This window comes from Urocitellus parryii, chromosome 7 (genome assembly GCF_045843805.1).
Source record: "Urocitellus parryii isolate mUroPar1 chromosome 7, mUroPar1.hap1, whole genome shotgun sequence".
Classification (NCBI taxonomy): Eukaryota; Metazoa; Chordata; class Mammalia; order Rodentia; family Sciuridae; genus Urocitellus; species Urocitellus parryii.
Genome location: NC_135537.1, coordinates 151,243,605 through 151,268,016, shown reverse-complemented (window position 1 = coordinate 151,268,016; position 24,412 = coordinate 151,243,605). Strand labels below are relative to the sequence as shown.

The 24,412-nt window shown below is 37.9% G+C and overlaps 2 protein-coding genes across 10 annotated transcripts in view; one reads left to right on the top strand and one right to left on the bottom strand.

Moving 5' to 3' along the window:
* The window catches only part of Ppm1e (protein phosphatase, Mg2+/Mn2+ dependent 1E), a 144,104-nt gene extending 132,333 nt beyond the window's left edge, over positions 1-11,771 (top strand). Inside the window, exons 4-7 of the mRNA XM_026407318.1 lie at positions 1,394-1,582; positions 3,939-4,082; positions 4,312-4,405; positions 10,735-11,771. Of these exons, the coding sequence (XP_026263103.1) occupies positions 1,394-1,582; positions 3,939-4,082; positions 4,312-4,405; positions 10,735-11,771 (1,464 nt within the window). The remainder of the gene's footprint in view (positions 1-1,393; positions 1,583-3,938; positions 4,083-4,311; positions 4,406-10,734) is intronic.
* Positions 1-24,412, bottom strand: part of Trim37 (tripartite motif containing 37) — a 183,793-nt gene that overhangs the window by 56,708 nt on the left and 102,673 nt on the right. For 4 of the 9 annotated variants that reach the window (XM_026407312.2, XM_026407311.2, XM_026407316.2 and 1 more), the window contains one exon: positions 24,192-24,270. In XM_026407312.2, coding sequence (XP_026263097.2) covers positions 24,192-24,270 — 79 coding nt within the window. Of the gene's footprint in view, positions 1-13,385; positions 13,578-17,784; positions 17,837-22,674; positions 22,742-23,133; positions 24,271-24,412 lie in introns of those variants that run through there. The other 5 variants (XM_077800651.1, XM_026407313.2, XM_077800650.1 and 2 more) reach the window with 5 other exon arrangements.

The following is a 24,412-nucleotide window of genomic DNA, read 5'->3' as shown; positions in this document are numbered from 1 at the left end:
ATATATATGTGGTGCTGAGAATCGAACTCAGTGCCTCACACATACTAGGCAAGTGCTTTGCCACTGAGCTACAACCACAGCCCCCATACTTCTTTATTTTCATAAATTATCATATTTATAAGGAAAATGTCAATAAATGTTTTCTAAAAAAGTATACACTACTTTCTAAAGAAATCCACTCAGCTCCCTTTTATTTCTTCCAGTGCCATACTGAGTTGTTTAAAAATGAGTATTGCTTTATAGATAGAAATTCTACACAAACGGTTTTTCAAGACAATTGTTTAGTCAGTCTTCAATGACCTTCTACATGGTGTTGTTTAAATTGCAGAATGAACTAGTCATAATGAGTTTTAGCCATAGATTGCTTTATGGACCTTTGTATTTGGTACTTTTATAAAAAAGAACTTTTTCAAAGCACAGATATACCCCGTTTTAATATTTCTTTCAAACTCAACTCTACCGAACATGAGAAAACAAGTGGGAAAATTATGATTGCTTAAAAATCAATGACAGACTCTGAATTCCTATAAGAGTCCTAGACCCTAATGAAAGAGAAATGAACAGACTTGCAAATAAAAACCATACTTATTGTTAACCTAAAGGGGAGGTCAAGACTCAGTAAGACTTGAATGAATCATAGGTCCCCTAAGTCAGATTTAAACACTTGAGTTAAAGATGAATAATTAAACTACTTAGTGGTCAAAATGTAAATCTAGGATGAGGCTTCCTTTGTTAAGATAAAGCAAAAGGTTAGAAGAGCCTCCCCTGGCGGTTGACCTTTGTGAGAAAATGTGAAGCTAAATCTTAGTTCTTGGGGCAAGGCAAAGATGTCAGCCCCACAGGGCATTTGGGCATCTGATGTGGTTCAAGTTTGGTTAACTAACTATGCTATTTATGAAAACTCGATCTGACCATGAATGATTATAAAGGAGACATTATAGTTTAGAACTTGTGTGTATATTTTCTAAACAACCTGAACATTAATTGGCCTTGTGCTGGAAGGCCAATTATTTCCTATTGTTCTCTGGCATTTTGAAAAAAGCACTCAATTCATCCTCATACCCTCTCTTCCACCCCTCACCAACTTGTAACAGCAATTTTGAAGTAAAGTATGTGGGTGGTTTCCATGGTACAAGACAACAACTTTCACAGAGAGGGCACTTCAGCCTGAGCTAATTGGGCATGATGTGTTCCAGTGCTCAATGGGTAAACACAGATGTCCTAATTTTGCAGGTATTTCAGCAGTTGAAAAGGCATGTTAAGAAAAGGAAAACCTTAAATCTGAATGACAAATGCCATAGAGAAGGAGGATGGACAACAATGTTTCCTGGGGATTGATTCATTTGAACCACACTGTATATAATTCTTAACTGTTCTGTGTTTCTATCAACAGGATCAGGAAGAACAAGCTTACTTTGCAGTGTTTGATGGCCATGGGGGAGTAGATGCTGCCATTTACGCTTCCATTCACCTACATGTTAATTTAGTACGCCAAGAGGTATTTCCCCATGATCCTGCTGAGGCTCTGTGCCGGGCCTTCCGGGTCACTGATGAGCGGTTTGTGCAGAAGGCAGCTAGGGAGGTATGCCCTTTCCCATGAATTCCAGCTATGAATGTCCTAGCTGAACTCACCTTGTTCTATTTGGTTAAAAGGGCTGTTTTGGACTTTTCTCTTTCTGGGCAGACATTATCTAAACTATATCTTCTTGACCCATGGTGCTGGATTCAGTTGTTCTGAATCTAATTCCCTCTTCAGGAATAGTTTAGTGGGGTATAATGACATACCCTATAGAAACAATCAAGCTATAATTTTCTGGATTCATTCATTGCTGGATTTGGCAAGCGATTTTTTTCAGTTGTCGATGGACCTTTATTTTATTTATTTATATGTGGTGCTGAGAATCAAACCCAGTGCCTCATCCATGCTAAGCAAGCACTCTTCCACTGAGCCACAGCTCCAGCCCCTGGCAGGAGAGTTTTATCTTTCCTATCATCTGTCAGGTTCATATCAGGACCAAAAAGCTCTCTGAGCTTTATTGCTGAGAAGATCTGGATATGGTGAATATAGAACAATGGTTTTAAAAAAGAAAGAGAAACTAGAATTACTTCCGTACCTTTGGATCTAAATGTGTAGGCAGTGTTTTGCTGTGTGTCTCTTGGAAAATTTGTTTGAAGAGGATAAATCCTTAGATGATCCTTGATCTGATCAGATCTTAGCAGGAAGAAAAGTCAGGCTCATGTCCTAAGGTTAATCAGATCTATTTTTAATTGTGAATGAAATATAGGGGCTCTGTATTAAGCTCTAAAAGTAAAAACTTTTAAGTATCATTCTGGCACGTAAGTATAGTATTCTATATTGGACTAACTGGGGGCCAACTACCTTCTAGTTTTTAAAACTAATTACACAAAAATACCACTCCTGTCACGTGACTTAAACATTAACTCTTGTGGGAAGATCAGGGTAATCATTTAATCCATTTCTTTAATCTTACACTTATGCTGCAAAGCAATAGTGGGTCTCAGAATTCATGAATCAATAATTCAAAACTCCTTGTATTAAGCAAGAGAAATATTATGTATTTTGATACCCACCCTCAAGTTTCAATTTATATGAAAATCCAACAACAGTAACTACTAGGGTGTACAAACAGATGTGCAGCTGGAAAAACAACAGTTAACAACAGTTAACCTCATATCCTCCCAGTCTCTTGAGGACTGGCACTGTGCAGCTCTGCCTCTCTTGAAGCTGCTGGCTCTTAACATTCTGAACAAATTGCTTTGTCTTTTTCATCCTCTAGTCTATTCCTTTTCTTCTGTCTTATAAAAATTATGGCCATATTTATCCCCCTCTCTTTTTTTTGACCATGTTTTACCTAATTTGTCAATGGTCCTAGCATCTCAGTTTCACCGATAGATCTTGCCAATAATTTATAAATTGTCCCACTAGTCACTTTTCTCCTTATGCTTCCATGTGCTGCTAACTGCTGGGAAAAAGTAGCTATTCCTATTGTGAAGCAGCCCAGCCTCCTGTTCATTCCAGGGCATATGCATTGAAGTGTCTTTATCATGTGTTCCAGAGGGCTGAGTTGGTGAACATTCTGTGTGGGAAGATATTTTATCGGTGGGTGAGGATTTATAACAAACTTTCCCTATATAAGGAAGTTGTTTTTCTCATTGGATATAAGGAGCCCTTTACCACCCCTGACGCATTGGTTCTAATTTAGGCCAGGTCCTTAGTAACAGAAAGTCATGCTCATTTGGTGGTGACTCATGTCAAATGGAGATATCATTTTAGTATCTTAGGATCAAGGGTTTTAAGTATAATGGTAGATGTTGCAGTGAAATTCCAGGCTATTACTCTTTATGCAATGTTTCAAAAACAAAGGCCCCTAAAAATATTGTAGACACATTAAAAAAAAAATGTTACCCCCAAAGGTATAAGCACCTTTAGTACTTCAGGGAATGTATGCTATCTCTTGGCTCCTTATTTTGGGACTTTGTATAGCTGGGATACCTATTGAACATATAGTAGGTCAATAATGAAACAGAGACTAGAATATGGAAATCTTTAAGGCTTGATATAGTGGATTTAGCAATGTACTGGAAGGAAAAAGAATTTCACCTCTGTTTTGTGTACTAAAATTACCTGCTCTCGCTCTCAGGACAAGTCACATAACCCAAACAGTTTTTAAAAAATCTGTATTTAAAATGGAATTAATCATCCCCTATCTTGCATATTATACATCAGGTAGATTTGTGTATGTGGTTAATAAGACAAACATGCATATAAAAATGCACGGAAAAACATGAGTTGCTATGTATTTGTGAAACTGCCTAATAGTCTACCTTCCAAATGAATAGTTCAATTATAAATTGTTTCTCAATGAAAATTTGGTGTCTATTTTCATTGACTCTAGTTTTATCTAAACTATTTTCAGAGCTTAAGATGTGGGACCACAGGAGTGGTGACTTTTATCAGAGGCAACATGCTACATGTGGCCTGGGTGGGTGATTCCCAGGTAATGCTTGTGAGAAAGGGCCAAGCTGTTGAACTAATGAAACCACACAAACCAGACAGAGAGGTACGTATGGTTTGTTCTATTGGAGCACATGTCATAGAGGCAGTTTTCTAGTTATTAATTAGGATTCACTCAATTATTATAATTATTGCCATTAATCTCAGCAGTTGTGCCTATATTCCACAAGAGAAGCTTTTCAGGAAGCTGATGAGTATTTAAACTGTTAACTATTAAAGTAGATGAATCAATCCTGAATATCCAGTAAGCTTCTTTTTATTGCTTTGCTCTTTAGGATGAAAAACAGCGAATTGAGGCCCTTGGAGGTTGTGTAGTCTGGTTTGGTGCCTGGAGGGTGAATGGAAGTCTGTCAGTCTCCAGAGCTATAGGTAGGAAAAACAAATTAATTTTGTTTCTCCTCTTCTAGCTTACTGTCTTATATTATCTCTGATCTGAGGAAACTGGAGATAATCATTTATATTATCAGTGTTTATATGTGTAAAATAATAATTGCCAGTCGCTTTTTAATTATTTGATTCAGTTAAACCTGATTGTAAACTTAAATCCCATTATAAAACAGGGACCATATCAAGAAATTCAAAGCATGAATTTAGCCAGGTGTGGTGGTGCACACTCATAATCCCAGAAACTCTAAAGGCTGAGGCAGAAAAATCACAAGGCAAGCCTAAGCTACTTAGTGAGACCCTATCTCAAAAATAAAAATGGGCTGGGGATACAGCTCAGTGGTATAGTACCTCTGGGTTCAATCCCCAGTGCAAACAAAAACACAAACAAAACAACAAAAACCCCCTAGGTTCTATCTGTTTATTGCTTTTTCCTTTAAATAGAAGCCTTTAATTGTTAGTGTACAAATCTGCCTAAAATCACAATGATCCTCATTTCATTCCATTTTGGGTCATATTTAACCAGTATTTTCCAGAGAATGGAAAGCTTTACATTTATTTATTTATTTGTTTGTTTATTTTAAGAGAGAATTTTTTAATATTTATTTTTTAGTTTTTGGTGGACACAACATCTTTATTTTATTTTTTTTATGTGGTGCTGAGGATCGAACTCAGTGCCCTGTGCATGCCAGACAAGCGCACTACTGCTTGAGCCACATCCCAGCCCACCCATATTTATTTTGTTTATAGCTTTACTTTTTTTTCAGTTAATTTAAAAATCACATAAATAACAGAATTCATGGGGAAAACATTGTACTTTTTAAGTGAAAACCATTTTCCAAACATGGAATATAGTAATTTTTCAGATAACACTGAGGTTTTAAAGAATCTAAATCCTAGGACTTAAATTGTTTAAAAAAGGGTAGAAGAAAATGGAACTGTCTAAAACAAATTAAACAGCTGATTGGGCAAAATGTACAAGTGTAAGTTCAAAGAACTAAGCTGGAGGCTGGGGATATAGCTCAGTTTGAAGAGTGCTTGCTTTGCATGCACAAGGCCCTGGGTTCAATCCCCAGCACCAAAAAAAAAAAAAAAAAAAAAAAAAGCTGTTTCCATCTTTGTCTTACTTTGGGCCCTGGGTTTTTTATTTTAGGCTTGTGGTTTACCTTTACTTCTCAGTTTTTAGAAGAGAATATATCAAGATGCATCTACATGGATGATATATATATATATATATATATATTTTGCAATTTTTAGTCTCTGCCTTCCTAAGACATGAAGTAATTGGATATAGAGTTAATATGGATAGTTCACATCTAATCCCTGAACTTAGTTATTACCACCCAAAAATTTCAGAACAGTAAGAAAATCTGAAACGATTGATTTAGTTTCACCACTGATTTGAGTTCTTCCCACTCTTTAGGAAGGTGATGGCAAGCTGTGAAGTGGCCCAAATATGAGCACCAGAAGGCTGAAAGAGAAATAGAGCTAAAAGATTCTACAAATACCTCCTGAAAAACTGAGTTACTTTTACCTTATAATGGGGGAGTTAATAAGACCTCTGGAATAAGGCCAAAATTCTCATTTCTAAAATACACTCCTATATAGAATTATTTTTGACAACTGTAACCAAAGGTGGCTTCTTGATTTTGCCTTTGTCAGAAGATTGAGGGGTATCTTTAGTGCTTGTTATAGAACCGATATACTAGAGAGGATACCTGCCCTTTCTTAATTCTAAAAATAAAACACAAGATGAAACTAAAGTAGGGGAAGAGTGTCCTTGACTAAATGACGATCTAAGAAGGTAAACGTCATGGAGGAAGTGACTTTTGAGTTGGATGGAGGGTAGGGTTTAGGAAAGGAAATCCCAGGTACAGAGAGGACTATAAATACCTGGGAGTTTGAAAGGGCATGATGGGTTTTAAGAATAGCAACAAACACAGGAGGCTGGAACAGACGGGAGAGCGGTAAAGGATTAGAAGTGTTGTTGCCAAATGTGAAGGGCTTTATAGCCAAGGCTAAGTAGTCTGGACTCTACCAGGAGAATAAGCAGAGGGGCCACATGATCAGGTTTTTATTTATAAAGATATATGCTGTTACACTACAGAAGATGGATTAGAATAGCAAAAGCCTAGCAGGGAAGTCACTCAGGAGGCTGAGGATATGGAGGAGGGAGACAGACTGGGAGGCTGTGGGGAAGAGGAAAGCTAATTTCCAGGATTCTACTTGTGACTGGAAAGATAGAACATTTGTTAAAAGCAGCAGTTTGGTGGTGGGGATAAACAGATAATGAGTTTGGATACATTTTATATTATAGGTAACTATGGGGATAACTCGGATGAGAATTAGTATGCAGTTAGAAATACAGATCTGGAGTTTAGCTGAGAGTTCTAAGTTGGAGATAGAGCTCTGGGAACTCATCCCATTTTAAGTGATGATATTAACAATCACTGTCATTGTATAAATACAAACAGCTTAAACTATAGGCATGGATGACACTGTCCAAGAAATATATGTTGTGTGAAGACCCCAAGATGAGGCTCATTACTGAAGGTAGAATTGCATGGTCAGGTTTCCTGGGTTTGTATCTTGACTGCTACTTTACAACCTGTGGATCTTGGAAAATTTCTGTATCTATCTGCTCCTTTGTAAAATGTCAATAATTAAATAATACCTAGCTCCTGAAATTTTTATATTGAATGATGTAGCACAGGCACCATACTTAGAACCAGCCTGGCACATTCTTAGCATACAGTGATTGTTAGCACTGTTGTTAACAACTCAGTGAAGACAATCAAGAAGTGAACAGAGACATAAGTAGGATATTAGAGATGCTAGAAAAAGATGATTTCTACAAGATAGCAGTCAGCAGTGTCAAGTACTGTAGAGGTCAAGTGAGAAGTGAGTTTAAAAATGATCTGGATTTAATATTTGAAAATAATTGGTGATATCTGAAAAAAACAGTTTAGATTGGTAGGTGGAAAAACTTATCATCAGGTTCAAAAAACAATCAGGGAAGGGGAAACAGGCAAAAATTTCAAGGGAGCCAGTACAGATCTAGTTACTTGTGAGCGGGGAGATAAGAAACAGTGTGGTGGCTTGAGGGGTGAAACTGATTTGGGAAGGGATGCTGCCACTGCTTCTGTTTTTAGGATGAAGACATTTTAGATTTGAGCCTGTTCATAGGGGAAAAAAAAAGAGTAAACAGACGAGAAAGTAAAAATGAGAAAGTAAGTAGCCAGAAACCTAGGGAGGCAGCACCAGCACACAGGTTAGTCCTGAAAAGGAGAAGGAGACTTCTGACTCTGAGAAAATGGTAGTGGAGATAGGTGAATCTCTTGCTCAGGAGGCTGAGGCAGGAGAATTGCAAATTCCAAGCCAGCCTCAGCCACTTACTGAGGCCATCTCAAGATTTAAAAAGGGATGGGTATGTGGCTACGTGTCCCTGGGTTCAATCCATGGGATCAAAAAATGAAAAGAAAAAAAAAGTCCATCTATCAAAATCCAGTAGCTTATTGGATTTATGGAATTGAAGAATCTGAGAAAGATTTTGAAAACTCATAGAATAAAACAAGGGCTAAATAAGGAGGGAAAAGTGAAAGTGCTAAGGAGCAGGGTTTACTTCTACTTAGAAAATAAACGATAAGCTTTTCTATTGTTTCTCTCTATGAGCCCTTCAGATTTATGATCCAAAGTTGACAGAGGCACGGTATGTTTCCTAGCAGATGGAGAGGTTTGAAGACAAAGGATGTTGTCATTTCTACCATGAGATGGATGTTCATGCCCTCCTACCAAATTTGGGGGCGAAATGTCATGAATTTGACACCCAACAGTAGAGCAGGTGAAAATCCAGAATTTTGGCAGCATTTTCTCTGTGCAAATCTTTGTATGTTCTGTTCCAAACTAACAGTTGCAGTAGTCTTTTAATTGTAGTACTAAAACAAGATTTTGGGGAACAGTTTGACTCAGATCACATTTATTTTTAGAGGTGGAATTTTAAAAAATCATGGTAATTCAGTCAGGTGCAGTGGAGAAATTAAGTGGACTAGTGAAGGACAGTGAAAACAATGACTGGAAATCTCAATTAGCTCTTAACAGGCAATACAGTAAACAAGTGAAACTGGCTGGGCGCAGTGGTACATGCCTATATTCCCAGTGGCTTGGAAGGCTGAGGCAGGAGGATCTCAAGTTCAAGGCCAGTCTCAGTACCAAAAAAAAAAAAAAAAAAAGAAAAAAGAAAAGTGAAACTGGTAAAATCAAAACTGTGCTTGAGAAAGATGTTTTTGACTATACTGTAAAGAAATAATGGAGAAGAGCCATGAGATGGAGTAGGATGTGAGGGAGTTACACACTGGAGTCTAGAAGTGGTGAAGCTGAGCATTTATAAGACTAGGATCTTATTTTAAGTAATTTGTCTGTTTTTCTTATATCCAGCCATGCCACTACTGGACAGGTAGAGCATATTGACTACATTGGTTCCAGGAGTCATCCACGAGGTTTTTGTTGCACTTTCTGGACCTACTTAAGGATTAAACAAAAATGTAAAATGTTGGAAAGGAATCTTTTTGAGCAAGAGAGAACCTATAACAGATATGAGGAACAATGAATACATAGCCAGGTCACTTAAGTATAGTTATCTTCATTTTATCTTCCCCTAGTCAGAAAGTTTATTCTAGTGTAATGGAAAAGACAGTAATTAATGAGTTGTATAATTACTAATTGGAAGAGCTAGAATTTGGAGCCAGGCAGTTTAGACACCATTGTTGGTGTTCTTAACCACTAAGTTATGTGCCACTCTTTTTTCTAGCGCTGAGAGGTTGAGGACACCAGCTAGGCTCTAAACTATAGAAAAACAACAAAGGTAAAACAATGAATGCAGCTGGCTAGTGCTCTAAACCTCAAAGTTCCAAAGGCTTCTTTTTTGTGGTACTGAGGATTGAACCTAGGGGTTCTACCACTGAGCTACATCCCTAGCCCTTTTTATTTTTTGTTTTGAGAGAGGGTGTAACTAAAGTTATAGAATCTGGCCTTAAAACTTGAGATCCTCCTACCTCAGCCTCCTGAGTAGCTGGGATTACAGGCGTGCATCACCATGCCCAGCACCAAAGACTATGTAGGTGATCTTAGTAATATGGTGATAGAAACATGGGCCCAAGGTCTCTAGTTTATCTATGTACACATTACTCCCCAACATTTACCTGTGTCTTTGCTTATGCTATTCCCGCAAGCAAGGGGGAAAATGCCTAGTGATAACTAACATATTCTTCAAGGCTTAGCTCAAAATTCATTCTGTGAGTAAATGAACTAAGCAAGGCAAGAAAGGAAGGCCCAGTAGGGCCTTGGGGACTGGGGGCGGTGCAGTGTCACAGTTGTTAAGAAGTAGGGGGATTAACAATAAAAATAGAGGGGGGTAATCAGAGATATATGAAGAAAGCAAGAACATGGTAATTTGAAGAAAAAAATGGTTGTATATTTTGTGTGTGTTCTCTGGAAGTCAAATAAAGCAGCATTACAAACTAGAAATCCAGGCGGACTTGGAACCAGGAGACATGCATTCAGGTTCCCTGTGTGAGGCCTGGCTTGAGGGAGCCACACTTGAATTTCAAAATCCCTTGTAACTCAGACCTTTCTCTATGCTCACAACATGAAGCTATTTATTGATTTATAAATAAGAATAGAACAAAAATTATTTAATGAAGAGAATGATCAGAACTTTGGTTTTATTTTTTTCACTGTAGACTTGTTTTTCAAGTCACAGTTTAATTAAACCTAACCATCAGTAAAAAACTGATCTACTAAGTCAACAAGGACTGAATTTCTCAGTACAGCAACAAACTTAGATTTGATATTAGTTGCTGCCATACTCAGCAAATCCTAAATAATAGCCAGAACACAAGATTCAGAGTATAAACTAGATAAGGAATGAAGCTCAGTGACTGGCAAATTTTTAACTGGGATGAAACCATAAGCAGAATCTGATTAACAGAAATTTTTATCTAAAATTATTTGATAAATTCTTTTCATTAAATCCCAGAGGGTGCTGCATATGGTGACATACCTGCAATCCCAGTGACTGGGGTGGCTGATGGAGGAGGATCTCAAGTTCAAAGCCAGCCTCAGCAATTTAGTGAGACCCTCTCTCAAAATTAAAAAGGGCTGGGGACATTGCTCAGTTGTAAAGCATCCTGGGTTCAAGACACTTTTTAGCCATTGTTTTCCATCTTTTGCTTTCCTTATACCTCCCCTGTCCACTTTCTATTAAAAATATGATCAGATGTCTGCTTTCTGATGGTCCCACTTTTTAATTCCCACAGGAGATGCTGAACACAAGCCATATATCTGTGGGGATGCAGATTCCGCCTCTACTGTTTTGGATGGGACAGAAGACTACCTCATTCTGGCCTGTGATGGCTTCTATGATACTGTGAACCCTGATGAGGCAGTGAAAGTTGTGTCTGACCACCTGAAAGAGAACAATGGAGACAGCAGTATGGTTGCCCACAAATTAGTGGCATCAGCTCGTGATGCTGGGTCAAGTGATAACATCACTGTTATTGTGGTATTCCTGAGGGACATGAACAAAGCTGTAAATGTTAGTGAGGAATCAGATTGGACAGAGAACTCTTTTCAAGGAGGGCAAGAAGATGGTGGGGATGATAAGGAGAATCATGGAGAGTGCAAACGCCCTTGGCCTCAGCACCAGTGCTCAGCACCAGCCGATCTAGGCTATGATGGGCGTGTGGATTCATTCACTGATAGAACTAGCCTGAGCCCAGGGTCCCAAATCAACGTGCTGGAAGACCCAGGCTACCTAGATCTCACACAAATAGAAGCAACCAAACCTCACAGTGCCCAGATTTTGCCATCAGTTGAGATGTTTGGTCTTGGTGCACCAAAGCAAGCAAATCTTATTAATGAGTTAATAATGAAGGAAAAATCAGTTCGATCATCATTGCCTGAACGGAATGGTGCTGGAGAGTTTCCAGGGCAGCAGATATACAGAATGGAGAGCTTGGCTCTTGTCTGTTCTGGGCTGGAAAATGAACAGTTCAAATACCTGGGAAAAAGAGTTTCTAGATTGTATCATTTACGCCACTACTACTTCAAAAGGTGGCACGGATTCAGGTTCAATCCAAAGTTTTATTCATTTCTCTCTGCTCGAGAGCCTTCCCACAAAATGGGCATCAGCCTGTCCACACTTATTCGAAGTGGGAAGAGAAATAGGATGTTAAGAAGTTATGTGCCATGGAGGGAAAATAGTTGGAAAGGGTATAGTGAAAATACAATGAGAAAGCTCAGAAAGGGTAATGATATTCCATATGCAGATCTTCTCTGGAGCCATAAAATATAATACGTTTTCTTTACAGTAGGCTAGCTAGCTATCCCTCAATTAAAAACACTATCAGAGTAGAAACAAGGTAGACATTTCTAAACACATGTGCTTCAGTATGAATCCATGGATGGCTCAATTCTTAAATGTAAATAGATCTCTAGGAAACTCAAATTACAGTGTTTTCAATCTAAAAAAAAGTATTGGCGGTTTCACTAGCAAAATTATACAACTGGTCCCTGTGATGTGTCTCTACACCTACATACGTCCCCTCTCCAGCACCCCTTCACGTCACTAGTGGAAACTTGAAAGTTATTTCAGTCAGGATATATTGAAATATATAGTGTTGAATCTCAACTCAGTTGAAATCTGGTCTGATGTGCCTAATCTACTTACAGAGAACAATGAAGAACTAAATTGGGAACCATCCCTCAAGATCCTGGGGACTAAGAAAGATCCCCCCAACCTTTTTTTTTTTTTTTGGCAGGTGAAAGGCTAAAAGCCATATGGGTTTTAACTGGTAACGATGAAAGTGGAAAACTAGTGTAAAAGTGTCATATTCTCAGGCTTGTGAGGCAGTATACAGTCAAAGATTTATTGACTTTTTTTTTCTCTGTAACATAAAACATTTTGAATCAAATATTTCCTAGGGCAGCAGTTACTTGGGAGTTTTCATAACCTGTTATGGTGCTTTTGGTGGAATTTTTATTTGTCATTTTATGAGACCACTGTCAGCTGGTTTTAATCTATGATGCTAATGTGTTTTCACTGTACCTCATCTCAGGAATAAAACTGGTTTAATAGAGATGATGTCAGGTACAAACATACACAAGATTCAAAATGCCATTTAAAAAGAAAGTTAAATACCATTTTTTTTAAGTTCACACATAGCAAAGATATGTACTACTATAATATATAAAAAGTGGCTTTGGAGAATGAAAAATGCCCATTTTAACTTCTCTAATATTGTTTTTCCCAAGGGAATGAAGTAATTGGTATGCAGGAGGCTGAAAGTACTGCCTAAAGTGAACACAGATGCCAAATGCAAAGGAAAATGCAGATTACTGAGCCAGGTCTGTGTAGTTACAATTGGAAGATATGAGCCAATAGAAATAAGGTACATGCAACTTCATACTGCAGGGACAGGATGTGCGCTTATTTCAATATTTATTTCTATTTGACAATTTTGCTATTTCTGCAGTTTTAAGCCAGTAAAAGACAGCACCCTCTTATTCTCAGAACCATGGAGTCCCCCAGTTGCCCTTTCCTAGTTGACTAGGGACCAGCCATGCCCACAGAAAGGAGTAGCCCTGCTGTACTGACTGATCGCTCATGCAAGCTGAATGTACTAACTGTCCACCAATCATGTTTTTACATGCTGATAAAATTGGTTTATGTTCCCTAGACCCAGGGAGTAGGACTAAAATTCCATAACATAGATGAGACAAAGACACAGATGACTGTAGCATATTACAGGGGCCAATATAGCTATATTAAGTAATTAAAACAAACAAACACTTTAGCAACAACAAAAACACTTTAGCAACAATCAGATTGTTAATCTACAGATTTTATTTTTTAAAATTTGGATGTTAAGTAGAGATTTTCATTATTTGCTTTCTCTTGACTCTCAAGTAATTTATTCTTTCCTCAGTCTTGTGACACATGGTTGAAAAGGAGAGAATATAACGTCTCCAGCTATATATATTACAAATTTTCATCATTCTGATGCTTTGCCCCATACATGTACCTCACTTATATCATTTTCTGAAGCCTAGATCATGTTGACAACCCTTCAGATGCAGTCTCAGTTTCAAATCAGATTATCTAAGGAAACAAAAAACAGGCAGAATATTGGTTTACATTATAGTCCAAAATGCCTTTTTTTTTAAAAAGAACTTTCTATAAGTTGTCTCTTTTGGTCAGATTTGGCAAAAGGGAAGAAGTTACAATGATAAGCTTTTTTAGTGAGGAAAAAGATGGTTGGATGGAACTGGGACAAACCTACATTTTTAAAGGTCTGGGTTTTGTAGGTCTGACTATATAGCAGTGTTAACTCCATTTCTCATATCATTAGCTCTCTCTAGAAAACAGAAAAGTAGTTCTAGTGTGGTCAATAAACCAATATTGTAAAAAATAGCAACTATTCATTTGTTCACAATACGCGTAATCATAGGGTAGTTAGGTACCATTTGTAAGGTAAGTCCTTTAAAATTCTATAACACATATTATTAAAGTAGTGGTTATTGGTCTGATATATGCTGCTCTTGGTTCTATACAGTAGATAAAAAGCAGTGCTTTGTGAAATGCAGTGTTAATATTAATGCCACTGGTGATAGAAAGTAGCTCCCTTCAGTTAAAATCCTGTGCCCTTATTTGCTGCTTGCTAACGTAAGCAATAAGTAACCCTCTAACTAATGGTATCTACACATTTCTGTAACTTGTATTTAATGATGGTGTATCTGGTGATTGTAAAAATAATAGATATAAAAGTATAATATACACTAACTGTTAATGCTGAGGTATAGTCTGAATTATGTGTTTTGTACCTTTACTCATCGTGTAATTTAGTGGTGGTGAACGTTCTACACTCAATCCATAAAGAGTGGCAGTATCCCTTTTTCAACTTACCATGATCTGCATCAATTTGTTTGCCTGCTAAACAAGTTTTGTTAGAATAGGAAATAGTAAAAACAAAACAAATATAAACAAGAAAAGTGTAGTACTGGTTAGGGAAACAGACTTCAAGTCACCATCTGAAGTTATTATAAACTCCTTGTACATTCACTGTGAGTTTCAAGGGGCATCAGTCCCTAATTTAAAGGTTTCCTTTTTCACTTTCTAGATGTGTACTTTTGAGGGATATCTGAGGTTAGGCAACATTACAGCACCAAATACTTGGGGCTATTAATCCCATTTAGGTCTGTACTACAGGGGTCAGGTAGAAACACATGTATATACCTTTTCTTTACCTAGAAGTGCCATCCATTGTCCTTGAAATACAGCGACTAGAGTTCCTATTACATTTAATTTTAAGTCGGAGGCTCCTTGAAAGTTAACACCTTAACCAAGGACAATGTCAATCATGTCAATGTCAACTAGTAAATTCTGACCACATTTATAGTGGTATAGAATCAACACTGCAACACTGCATTTTCATGACAACCACACTCCATTGTTGGAACACTGTGCCAGTAAGAAGTACAACATCCAATGGGCAGATGAAAATGACCCATTTTCAGATAAGACTGCTGTGGTCAAGTACTTCTTTCCCCAAGTACTTGCCGAGAATTTGTGAGAAAATGATCTCAATTTTTTGTGTGGTGCTGGGGAACCCAGGGCCTTGTACATGAGAGGCAAGCACTCTGCCAACTGAGCTACATCCCCAGCCCTCAATTATTTTAATTTTTAAAAATTTGTTCACTCAATGAGCATTTTCAAGCCATAGAAGGGGAGATACTACAATTTAGTTCACACCTTATCATGGGACAAATTTTTCTTTGGATCATAAATTAGCATGACCTGTGAAAAGATTAAATACTGCCAGTATTACAACACAGCTATCTTCCAGACATATGGTACTGTACTGAAAAAATAATTACTTCCTCCAGCAGCATTTTATGTATTCTGAAGACTATATTTATTCTACTAATTAGAAAAAAAATGAAATAGGACAGGGAACTCCAGACTGATATAGCAGTTACTATTGAAAAGGAAATACTTCAAATTAACTTTGATGTATTAAATAATCCAGATACATCATTGTTAACTCTCTAGGTGCTCTTTGGTGAGAGACAGGCTTTCTCTTGTTCATGTCATTTCTCTGCAAAGAATTCTTTATGGAGTGAAGTGAATATTTATCAAGTAAATTTATCAAATTTACAAACCTGCTGTACAGATCACTTTTGAGTTCAGTTGTAATCATGAGTGATCCTTCATATTTTATTTATTCAAACTGTTCATTCAGGTAAAGAATATGTTTGAAATTTTGCCAATATCTTAATAAAACCCAGCAATTTAAAAATCACTAAGTCATTTGTCTTTTTTTTCTTTAAAAGAAAGCTAAATTATTTAATACTTAAATTACACAAATTGGGGTTTGGGGGGAAGCATCCTGGGAAAGCCTTAATTAGGGACATTAACAGTGGAGTTAGTGACTCAAAACTTCCGAAAGAATTCATTCTTTTTCGGAATGGGGAATGCTTTGCACATTATCCTTGTGGGGGCCATTCTAATCTCATGTCAGTGTTATGTTCACCCAACCACTCAAATTTTCCTTTTGAAACTAAATGGGCAAAGTGAAGATAAGAATCTAATGAGTTATTTGGTTGAATGTCTTTATGGAGGTTTTCTGTAATAACAGGAGACAAATGTGGAGGTTCAACTGCATCTAAGGAAACTAACCCCCCTAAACCTAGTTAACACATTGTAAAATTTGAAAGCCTTAAATTAACTCAGTCCTTAGCATGACTTCATGTACAGAAAAAAAAATTTTGGGGGGCTGGGGATGTGGCTCAAGCGGTAGCGCGCTCGCCTTGCTACCTCGTGCGGCCCGGGTTCGATCCTCAGCACCACATACAAACAAAGATGTTGTGTCCGCCAATAACTAATAAATAAATAAATATTTTAAAAAAATTTTTTTTGAAAGGATACTTGAAGGGGTTTGTTTAAAATCTCACTTTGAAACAACACACTGCCAGATATAAGGCATAATAAAGTCATTTGAACTTAGTGAAAAGAATCACAGCTCAGAAGGAGAGAAGATGCTTAGCATGCCATAGCACCGTTAAAAAAAAAAATGGGGAGCTGGGGTTGTAGCTCAGTGGTAAAATGCTTGCTTAGCACAGGTGAGGTCCTGGGTTATATCTTCAACACCTCATAAAAACAAAATAAAGGTTAAATGAAAAAAAAAATTCTGGGTTTTTTTTTTGTTTTTTTGGTGCTGGGGATTGAAACCAGGGCCTTTTTTTGCACGCTAAGTACACTCTATACCACTACACTCCCAGCCCCGCGCCATCTATTATCTTAGTTTTTACTAAACTGAACTGTATGTACTTCAAACAAATGGGTTTCTTTCCCAAGACTCAAGTGCTTTTCACTGAGCAGCTTGGTTTGGCTAGCCTCTCATGCCAAGCTGAAGGATTCAGCTCCAGTCATGGAACCTCCAGGTAAGATGTGCCCCTACCCTCATGGTGCAAGCAGGGCCCCTCATAGGTTCTAATTCTTCTAATCCTGATTTAGAACCAGGGAAACGGATGTGAAAAATGTCCAGAATGATTCACATTTAGAGAAACAATTTTCCAAATGAGTAGATGGACAGATGAAAAAGTCCCTGCCAGTCATTACTCGGGATGACATTTGCTAGAGCATAAGGGCTGAGCAACTAAGCCAAGTAGAGTTGTAATAGACTAATCAAGAAGAACAAAACAGTGAGAGACAAGCCCAGGGAGCAGCCCTTTCAAAAGGACATTAGGAGACATTACCAGTGCTGCAGGACTTGGGCCAGCACTCTAGCTGGGCAGAGCAGGAACAGAAGGAGCAGTCACTATAAATGTGTCTGATCTGTTCTAAGAAACAGCTCAGTCCATAATATGTGTCTCAAACTATAGATGGCTGACGTTACCATGTTCTCTTAGGCCTCCCGATTAGAGTTTTAAAACTTCTATAAATCCGGACTAAAAGTATATGCTCTTGGAGTTTTCTATTTTCCAAACATACTTTTTTTCCTTTTTTATTTTTGGTACCCAGGGGTACCTGACCACGCCACATCCCCAGCCCTTTTTATGTTTTATTAGCGAGACCCTAAGGCTGGCATTGAACTTGCAATCCTGCCTCAGCCTCCCTTGCCCCTGGTATTATAGATGTGCACTACTATGCTCGGCACCCTATTTTCTAAACTTTCAACAAATCACCTCTTTAATTTAAATTTAAAAAGAATTTGGATAAAAATGGCCTGTTTTTGAATTACAGTTTTAAAATTAAAATGTCTTTACTTCAACATGTACTTCACCTTTTTTTTTTTTTTAATACCTACTTTCAGCTTCTGCTCTGATGTAGAGCTAGAAGGAACAACACTGCTTCCATTCCTACAATGAAAAACAGCCAGATTAACTGCAAATTATGACTTTTTGAACACTGGAAAATTGAAGTTGAAGAACAATCAACTGGCCTAAAGTTGACAGGCTCTTACAGGGGCAGTGGAGCACTAGTTTCCCTAGGGTAGCTATGAGCAGACTCTGGAAAAAACAGCTAACATGACAACTGGTAAAGGCAGAGTATGGGCTGGAAAGAGTGTGGAGTCCTGGGGGCCTAGAGAAAAAGCACTCTCTTCAGGCTTTTTCTTCACAAACTCTACTAAGTGTTCACAGAAAAAAGACTGGAAAGAGCCCTAATAAGAGTTAACTGTGGTGCAGACCCAAAAGAGGTATACAACAACCTTGTGGAAAGGTTCAGATCTGTCCCCCTATCTCCTCTATGAAACAGAAGTGCTCTTCTTTTGGAGGAGGAAATACTGCTTCACTTAGGGCACTGGTGGCTAGTTCCTGGAGGTGAGGGAAGGCAATAGGGTAGGGACAGGAATGTCACTGGGCCTACAACTACCTGGGAAGGGGCAAGTAAACTGAAAAGGCCCTGTCGGTCCAAACCTAGTGTCTAAAACTGCAGCTTAATCTGAGAATGTCAGCCCCAGTCAGTCTTCAAATAACAGCACAATATTTCTGGTAGAAGGATGAGAGATCACCAGAAGCATAAAGGAGCTAGAGGTTTAGCTCAGTAGTAAAGCATGTGCTTAACATATGCAAAGTGCTAGACTTGAACCTTATAGCCCCCAACAAAAGCAGACCCTCTGTAAGGGTACAAATAGAAGTTACATGCTTAGGGGAGAGACTGCCCTGCCAATTCAACCCCCATCAGCAAAACCAGATATTGCAATAGGAACCTGAAATAATCACTTGGTCAATCATAGCAACAGCAAGCCTTGAGCCAAACTAGATAATCTCTGCAATGAAGGTCTAAGCAACAGAAAAGGCCTGCTCACTTTCAGTCATAAATATCCACAAAGCATCTAATCTTGTTTAACATGGATTGCTTTTAACAAAATACACTGAGGCATGTGAAAAGGCAAGGAAAAATTGCACTTGGAAGAGATGAAGCAATCATTAGAAACCAGACAAATATAACAGGCATTTTGGAACCGAGTTTGTTTTTGTTTTTAAGGCCAGTGCTAGGAAGCAAACCCAGGGCCTTGCACATGCTAGGCAATGCTCCAGTTCTGAGCTATACCCCTAGCTCGAGCAAGAATTTTACTTAAATTTGATTAATGTTAAGGAGAGCAGTGGCCAACATGTAAGATTATGTGTGTGATGTCAGCAAAGAGATGGAAATTATAATTAAATAGAAATGTTAAAAACAAAAACTCCACCATAACTGTAATGATGAATACATCTGATTGGCTCATCAGTAAATTCTGTGGTGATGAGAGGAGAACTAGTAAACCTGAAGTAAGTCAACAAAAAGTACCCTCACTGACATACAACACATTAAGAGTGAAGGAAATGCCTGAACAAAATGAACCCAGAACAGAACAAGTACACAGGAGCTGTACAAACATCAGTGTGACATACGCATAATTAATGACACACATGAAACCATAGATCCAAGAAGCTTAGATAAATACTAAAATCCCCACAACTGCAGGGTACACACCTGTAATCCCAGGGATCAGGAGGCTGAGACAAGAGGACTTCGAGTTCAAAGCCAGCCTCAGCAAAAGCGAGGTGCTAAGCAACTCAGTGAGACCCTGTCTCCAAATAAAATACAAAATAGGGCTGGGGATATGGCACAGTGGTTGAGTGCCCCTGAGTTCAATCCGTGGTATTACCCGCCACCCCCTAAAAAAAAAAAAACCACATCTAAGAAAAAGAAAGCTCCTTTCAGATGATCACACTGGTAAATTTTACCAATTAAAGAATAAAATCTTGGGCTGGGGTTATAGCTCAGTGGTACAGCACTTGCCTAGCACATGTGAGGCACTGAGTTCAATCCTCAGCACCACATAAAAATAAATAAAGTTATTGTGTCCATCTATAACTTAAAAATATTTAATAATAATAATAATATACACAACCAATTCTACATGTTTTTTTTTTCCAGGAAAAAGGAGATTCATTTTATGTGTTCAGCATTACTCTATGGTTGTAAAATCAGATGAAGAGCAATAAAACTATGGACCAATATCCTTCATAAATATAGATGCAAAAATCCTCAGCAAGATATTAGGAATATAACAAATGCCACTAGGCACCCATTAGAATGGCTAAAACAGCCAGGTATGGCAGCACTTGCCTGTAATCCTAGCTACTCAGGAGGCTGAGGCAGAAGGATTGCCAAGTTTCAGGACTGCCTGGGCAATGTAGTGAGACCCTGTCACAAAATAAAAATGGATGGGGATGTAGTTTGCTGGCCTATCATGCACTAGGCCCTTGGTTCAATCTCCAGTACCAGGAAAAAGGAAAAAAAAAAAAGAAAGAAAGAAAGAAAGAAATGCCTAAAATGACAAAAATTCCAAGTGTTTGTGTGTGGGGAATACAATTGGAACTCCCACCAGTAGGCATATAAAATTATAGAGAATACTTAAACTTACATAAAAATATATATGCAAATGTGTATAAGGTTCACAAACAGCCAAACTGCAAATAACCTAAAAGTCTTTCAGTGGGCAAATTCCATTATATAATAGACTACTACTGGGCAATAAAAAAAGGAAAGAAATACTGATTCACACAATATGGATTAAAAAATGCATTTTCCCAAGTAAAAGGCTACATGTTGCATGATTTCATTTATATGACTCTATGGCAAAGGGAAAATTAAAGACAGAGAACAAATCAGTGATAACAAGGAGTTTGGGAAGGAGATGTATATGTACAAAGGGCTATCACAAGTGAATTTTTAGGGTGGATGGAAAATGTTCTGTGTAGCACTGGTGGTGGATACATGACATTTGTCAAAACCCACAGAGCTGTATACCAAAAAGATTGAATTTTAAAATATGTAAATTAAAAAAAAATCAACCAGGATGTGTGTGGGAGGAAAGAAAGCAGACTATAATGATGAATCTAACTGTATCACAAATGAACCAGAATCACAGCAAAGAGGAAAGAAAGGAACCAATGTAGTTTTGAATCTAAGGACCTAAAAAACTTTGCAAGAGTATTGTGACATGATCTTGAGAGACTAAAAGAACTATACACTAGCCAGGTGCAGTGGCACATAAATTACAGTTCCAGCTACTTGGGAGTCTGAGAAGAATTGCTTGAGCCTAGATCGAGCTGAGCCTGAAATTCCTATTCCAAATAAAACACAGAAACAAGCACCAAACTCTAGATGGTAATTTTTTTTCCCCTCCCAAGGGGATATGTTAAGAAAACTGACTGACTTGTGCATTAGGGTTAAAAAATTAAGTTAACGTACTATAGCTAATGAGAGCCAGGCTTCTCACTGTTACACATTATAAGTAAGAGGGAGGTCTAGAATGAGCCCTGTGGAGCTGGACTGGTGGTGTTTTCCTTAAAACAAAACCCCCCAAAGATTTATACACATAGATCCAGTAATACATATAAATGTGTGAATCTGCATGACTCAGCACGTGCACGCGCGCGCACGCACACACACACACACATTTCCTATTCTATCCACTGAGAGGGACTAGAAGCAGTGAAGCCCTAGTATCAATAAGCACATTAGCATCCACATCTTCGTTTCTAAATATCATTCTCTAAGAAAAGGAGCCAGGGTTCCTCAAGTAGTAAGGAAAAAAAAAAAAAAAAAGAACAGACCAAAGGGGACATATCACAAGGACATTAAAAACCTAAGAGAGTTTGCAGTGACCAAAACTGTAACAAGCTGAGCTATGGAAATAATCATAGTGTTGGATCCTAATTCAAAGATCAAAAAAAAGGATCGAACCCAAGGGCCTTTCACACACTAGGCAAATACTCTACCACTGGAACTATATCCCCAGCCCAGCTGGATCACTGTTCTACAGTTATACAAAGGCATTAACAAAAGCAAAAGCTGGACTAAAAGGCACATCTCAAAATAAACTTTAAAAATAGGACAATCTTTAGATTTTTAGTTACTTGTTATCAAAATGTTGGGCTTGATTTAAGTGTGATGAACTGGAAAAAGCACTAGAGCAACAGTTCATCCCATTCTTGTGTTGAACCTTAAGAGCATCATACGACCTCCCGGGAACCTCAGGTTCTTCTGCCAAAGGGGGACAAGACACAACTCATCCATCTCAAAGGTTACTGAAGGATTCAATGACCCAGGTGGTCAAAGTTGTCCAGAAATGATATGTACATGCACAATATAAGCATTACTCTTACCTCTTTAGGCCTAAGAGAAAACCCTTATTCAGCAGAGGTTTTCTAGGAATTAAGATAAAGACACTAAATACTGAAGCAAGGTAACAGTGGAAAGAAATGCCCTTCAGCAAAAGCTGTTAAAAAAAAAAAAAAAAAAGTGAAGGCCATTAGGATACACTATGTGGTGCAGAAGCTGGGCATGGTCATGCACACCTGTAATCCCAGAGGCTCAGGAGGCTGCGGCAAAAGGATCTCGAGTTCAAAGCCAGCCTGAGTAGCTTAGCAAGGCCCTAAGCAATAACACCCTGTCTCTAAATAAAATATAAAAAAAGGCTGGGAATGTGGCTTAGCCCCAGTACGGGGGCAGGGGGCGGGGGCAGTGGTGCAGGAAGGTAGGACAATCAGAGCAGAGTGAGGGATTCTTCTGTCCCTCTGCCCATTCTCACTGCTACCTAGTATCTAGCATGGCCAACGCAGGCATGCTGCATCAATGAATAGGGAAACAGTGTTCCTGGCATCATTAAAGAACTGGGAACAAAGTTGGGTACTGCACACACCTGTAGTTCCAGCTACTTGGAAGGCCGAGAAAGGAGGATTATTGGAGCCCAGGAGTTCAAGGCCAACCTGGCAAACAACAGAGACACCTTGTCTAAAAAAGAAAGAACTGGAAACAGAGTTGGTATGTAAAGTGGCTAGGAACGAAGAGAAGAATTATATCTTCCAAAGACTCCCCTACTAAAAGCTAACTAATCTGAATTAAAAGCTATCCATGAAAAAAGCTTTTGGTCTTCCAGGTTTATTACAATTATGGAACAACTAAAAGAGAAGCTGCCCATCACCCCTGTTCAAAAAATGATCTTGTCTACATTATTAAACAGCTACCAGCAAGAGAAATAGAAAAGCGGGTATCTGGTCCCACTTTTAATAAACTGCAGAGCCTCATTTTCTCAAGTTAATTTTATTAACAAAAAGTGCAAACTATTCTGAAAAGAAGTAAACTATAAGTCATAGCATTCATCAAGATATTAGATATGGAAAAATGAATAATATTAAGTAAAACAAGCTGATGAGATGTCTTTTACATGTACATATAGTTATTCATGCTTTTTCAACAGTCTTGGTCAATTCAGTGTAATTTTCATGAATATATAGCAGCTCAAACACAAATTCAGAAGCACAGTGGCAAAGTTTGGCAATTATTTTGGGGGTAATTATGAGTATGTAAGTTAATCTGATATCAACTTCACTTTGATGTAACCTACTATGCAGTATGTATATTTAAATTTATTGATTCTGAAGCAATATCCAATGAAAATTGAGTTTAAAAATATTTGTTGCACTATATTTTATGAGGCAGAAAAAATGAAATAGTTTTCAATGACCTTTCACATGACCAGGAACATAACCAATCCATATTAACTAAGTTCATTTTAAATACATATGCAAAGTCACACAACAGAAAGATGTGCTGTTAAACAGGTAACAACACTTAAACAAGAAAGAAAAGATAAACAAACTTTAGTCTGTCAACATACTCCAAAGAGGAGATCCAGTCTAGTGTTACTTCAGTCATTCACAAAAAGTGTCTATAGGACAGAATCTATTTATAGGTAAATTTTCCATTCACTAATCTATAGGTCCTAATGAAACAAACTGTGATTAAAACCTGAAATATAAAGATAGTCATTTAAACACAACAGGTGTTTAGCCAAAGACAGAGCACCAAGGATGAACAGGTTACTGAGTGCATGCACTGCCTCTAGTACATTTTCTGGCAGTTAACTGGTCTTCTACCTTTTGTGGATGTACTAATTTTCTAAATTAATTGAGGACAACACTGTTATTACATTAGGAAGAACTCTGCTCACACTATTAATTTTTTTCCCATGGTCTACTTTCTTTACTAGAATCGTGCTACTTTCTAACAGCTCCTGAATTATTCTTTCAGGTAGAGATGACGGGAAAAAAAAGACCTAAATCTGATTATCTGGTTGATGACAAATTTGAGCACCAACTACAACAAGATTCAGGGTCAAGGTAGCTTATAAGTCAATTCTCTTCATCTGGCAATTACCTTCCACTGTTTTCATCAGTACTGAAGTGAAGATTTTCAGGGTCTGCTTGTTCACCATCAGGAAAACTGGAGTGTGTATCTAAGAAAAATTAAAAGAAAAAATTTTAAATTAAAAACAGATATAACAACAAAGTGTATTTTCTTTCCTAACTCTTTAAATGATCTTACCAAATGTGTTAGTGAAGAAAGAGGTGCTCAGCTGTAAACAAATCTTCAGAGAA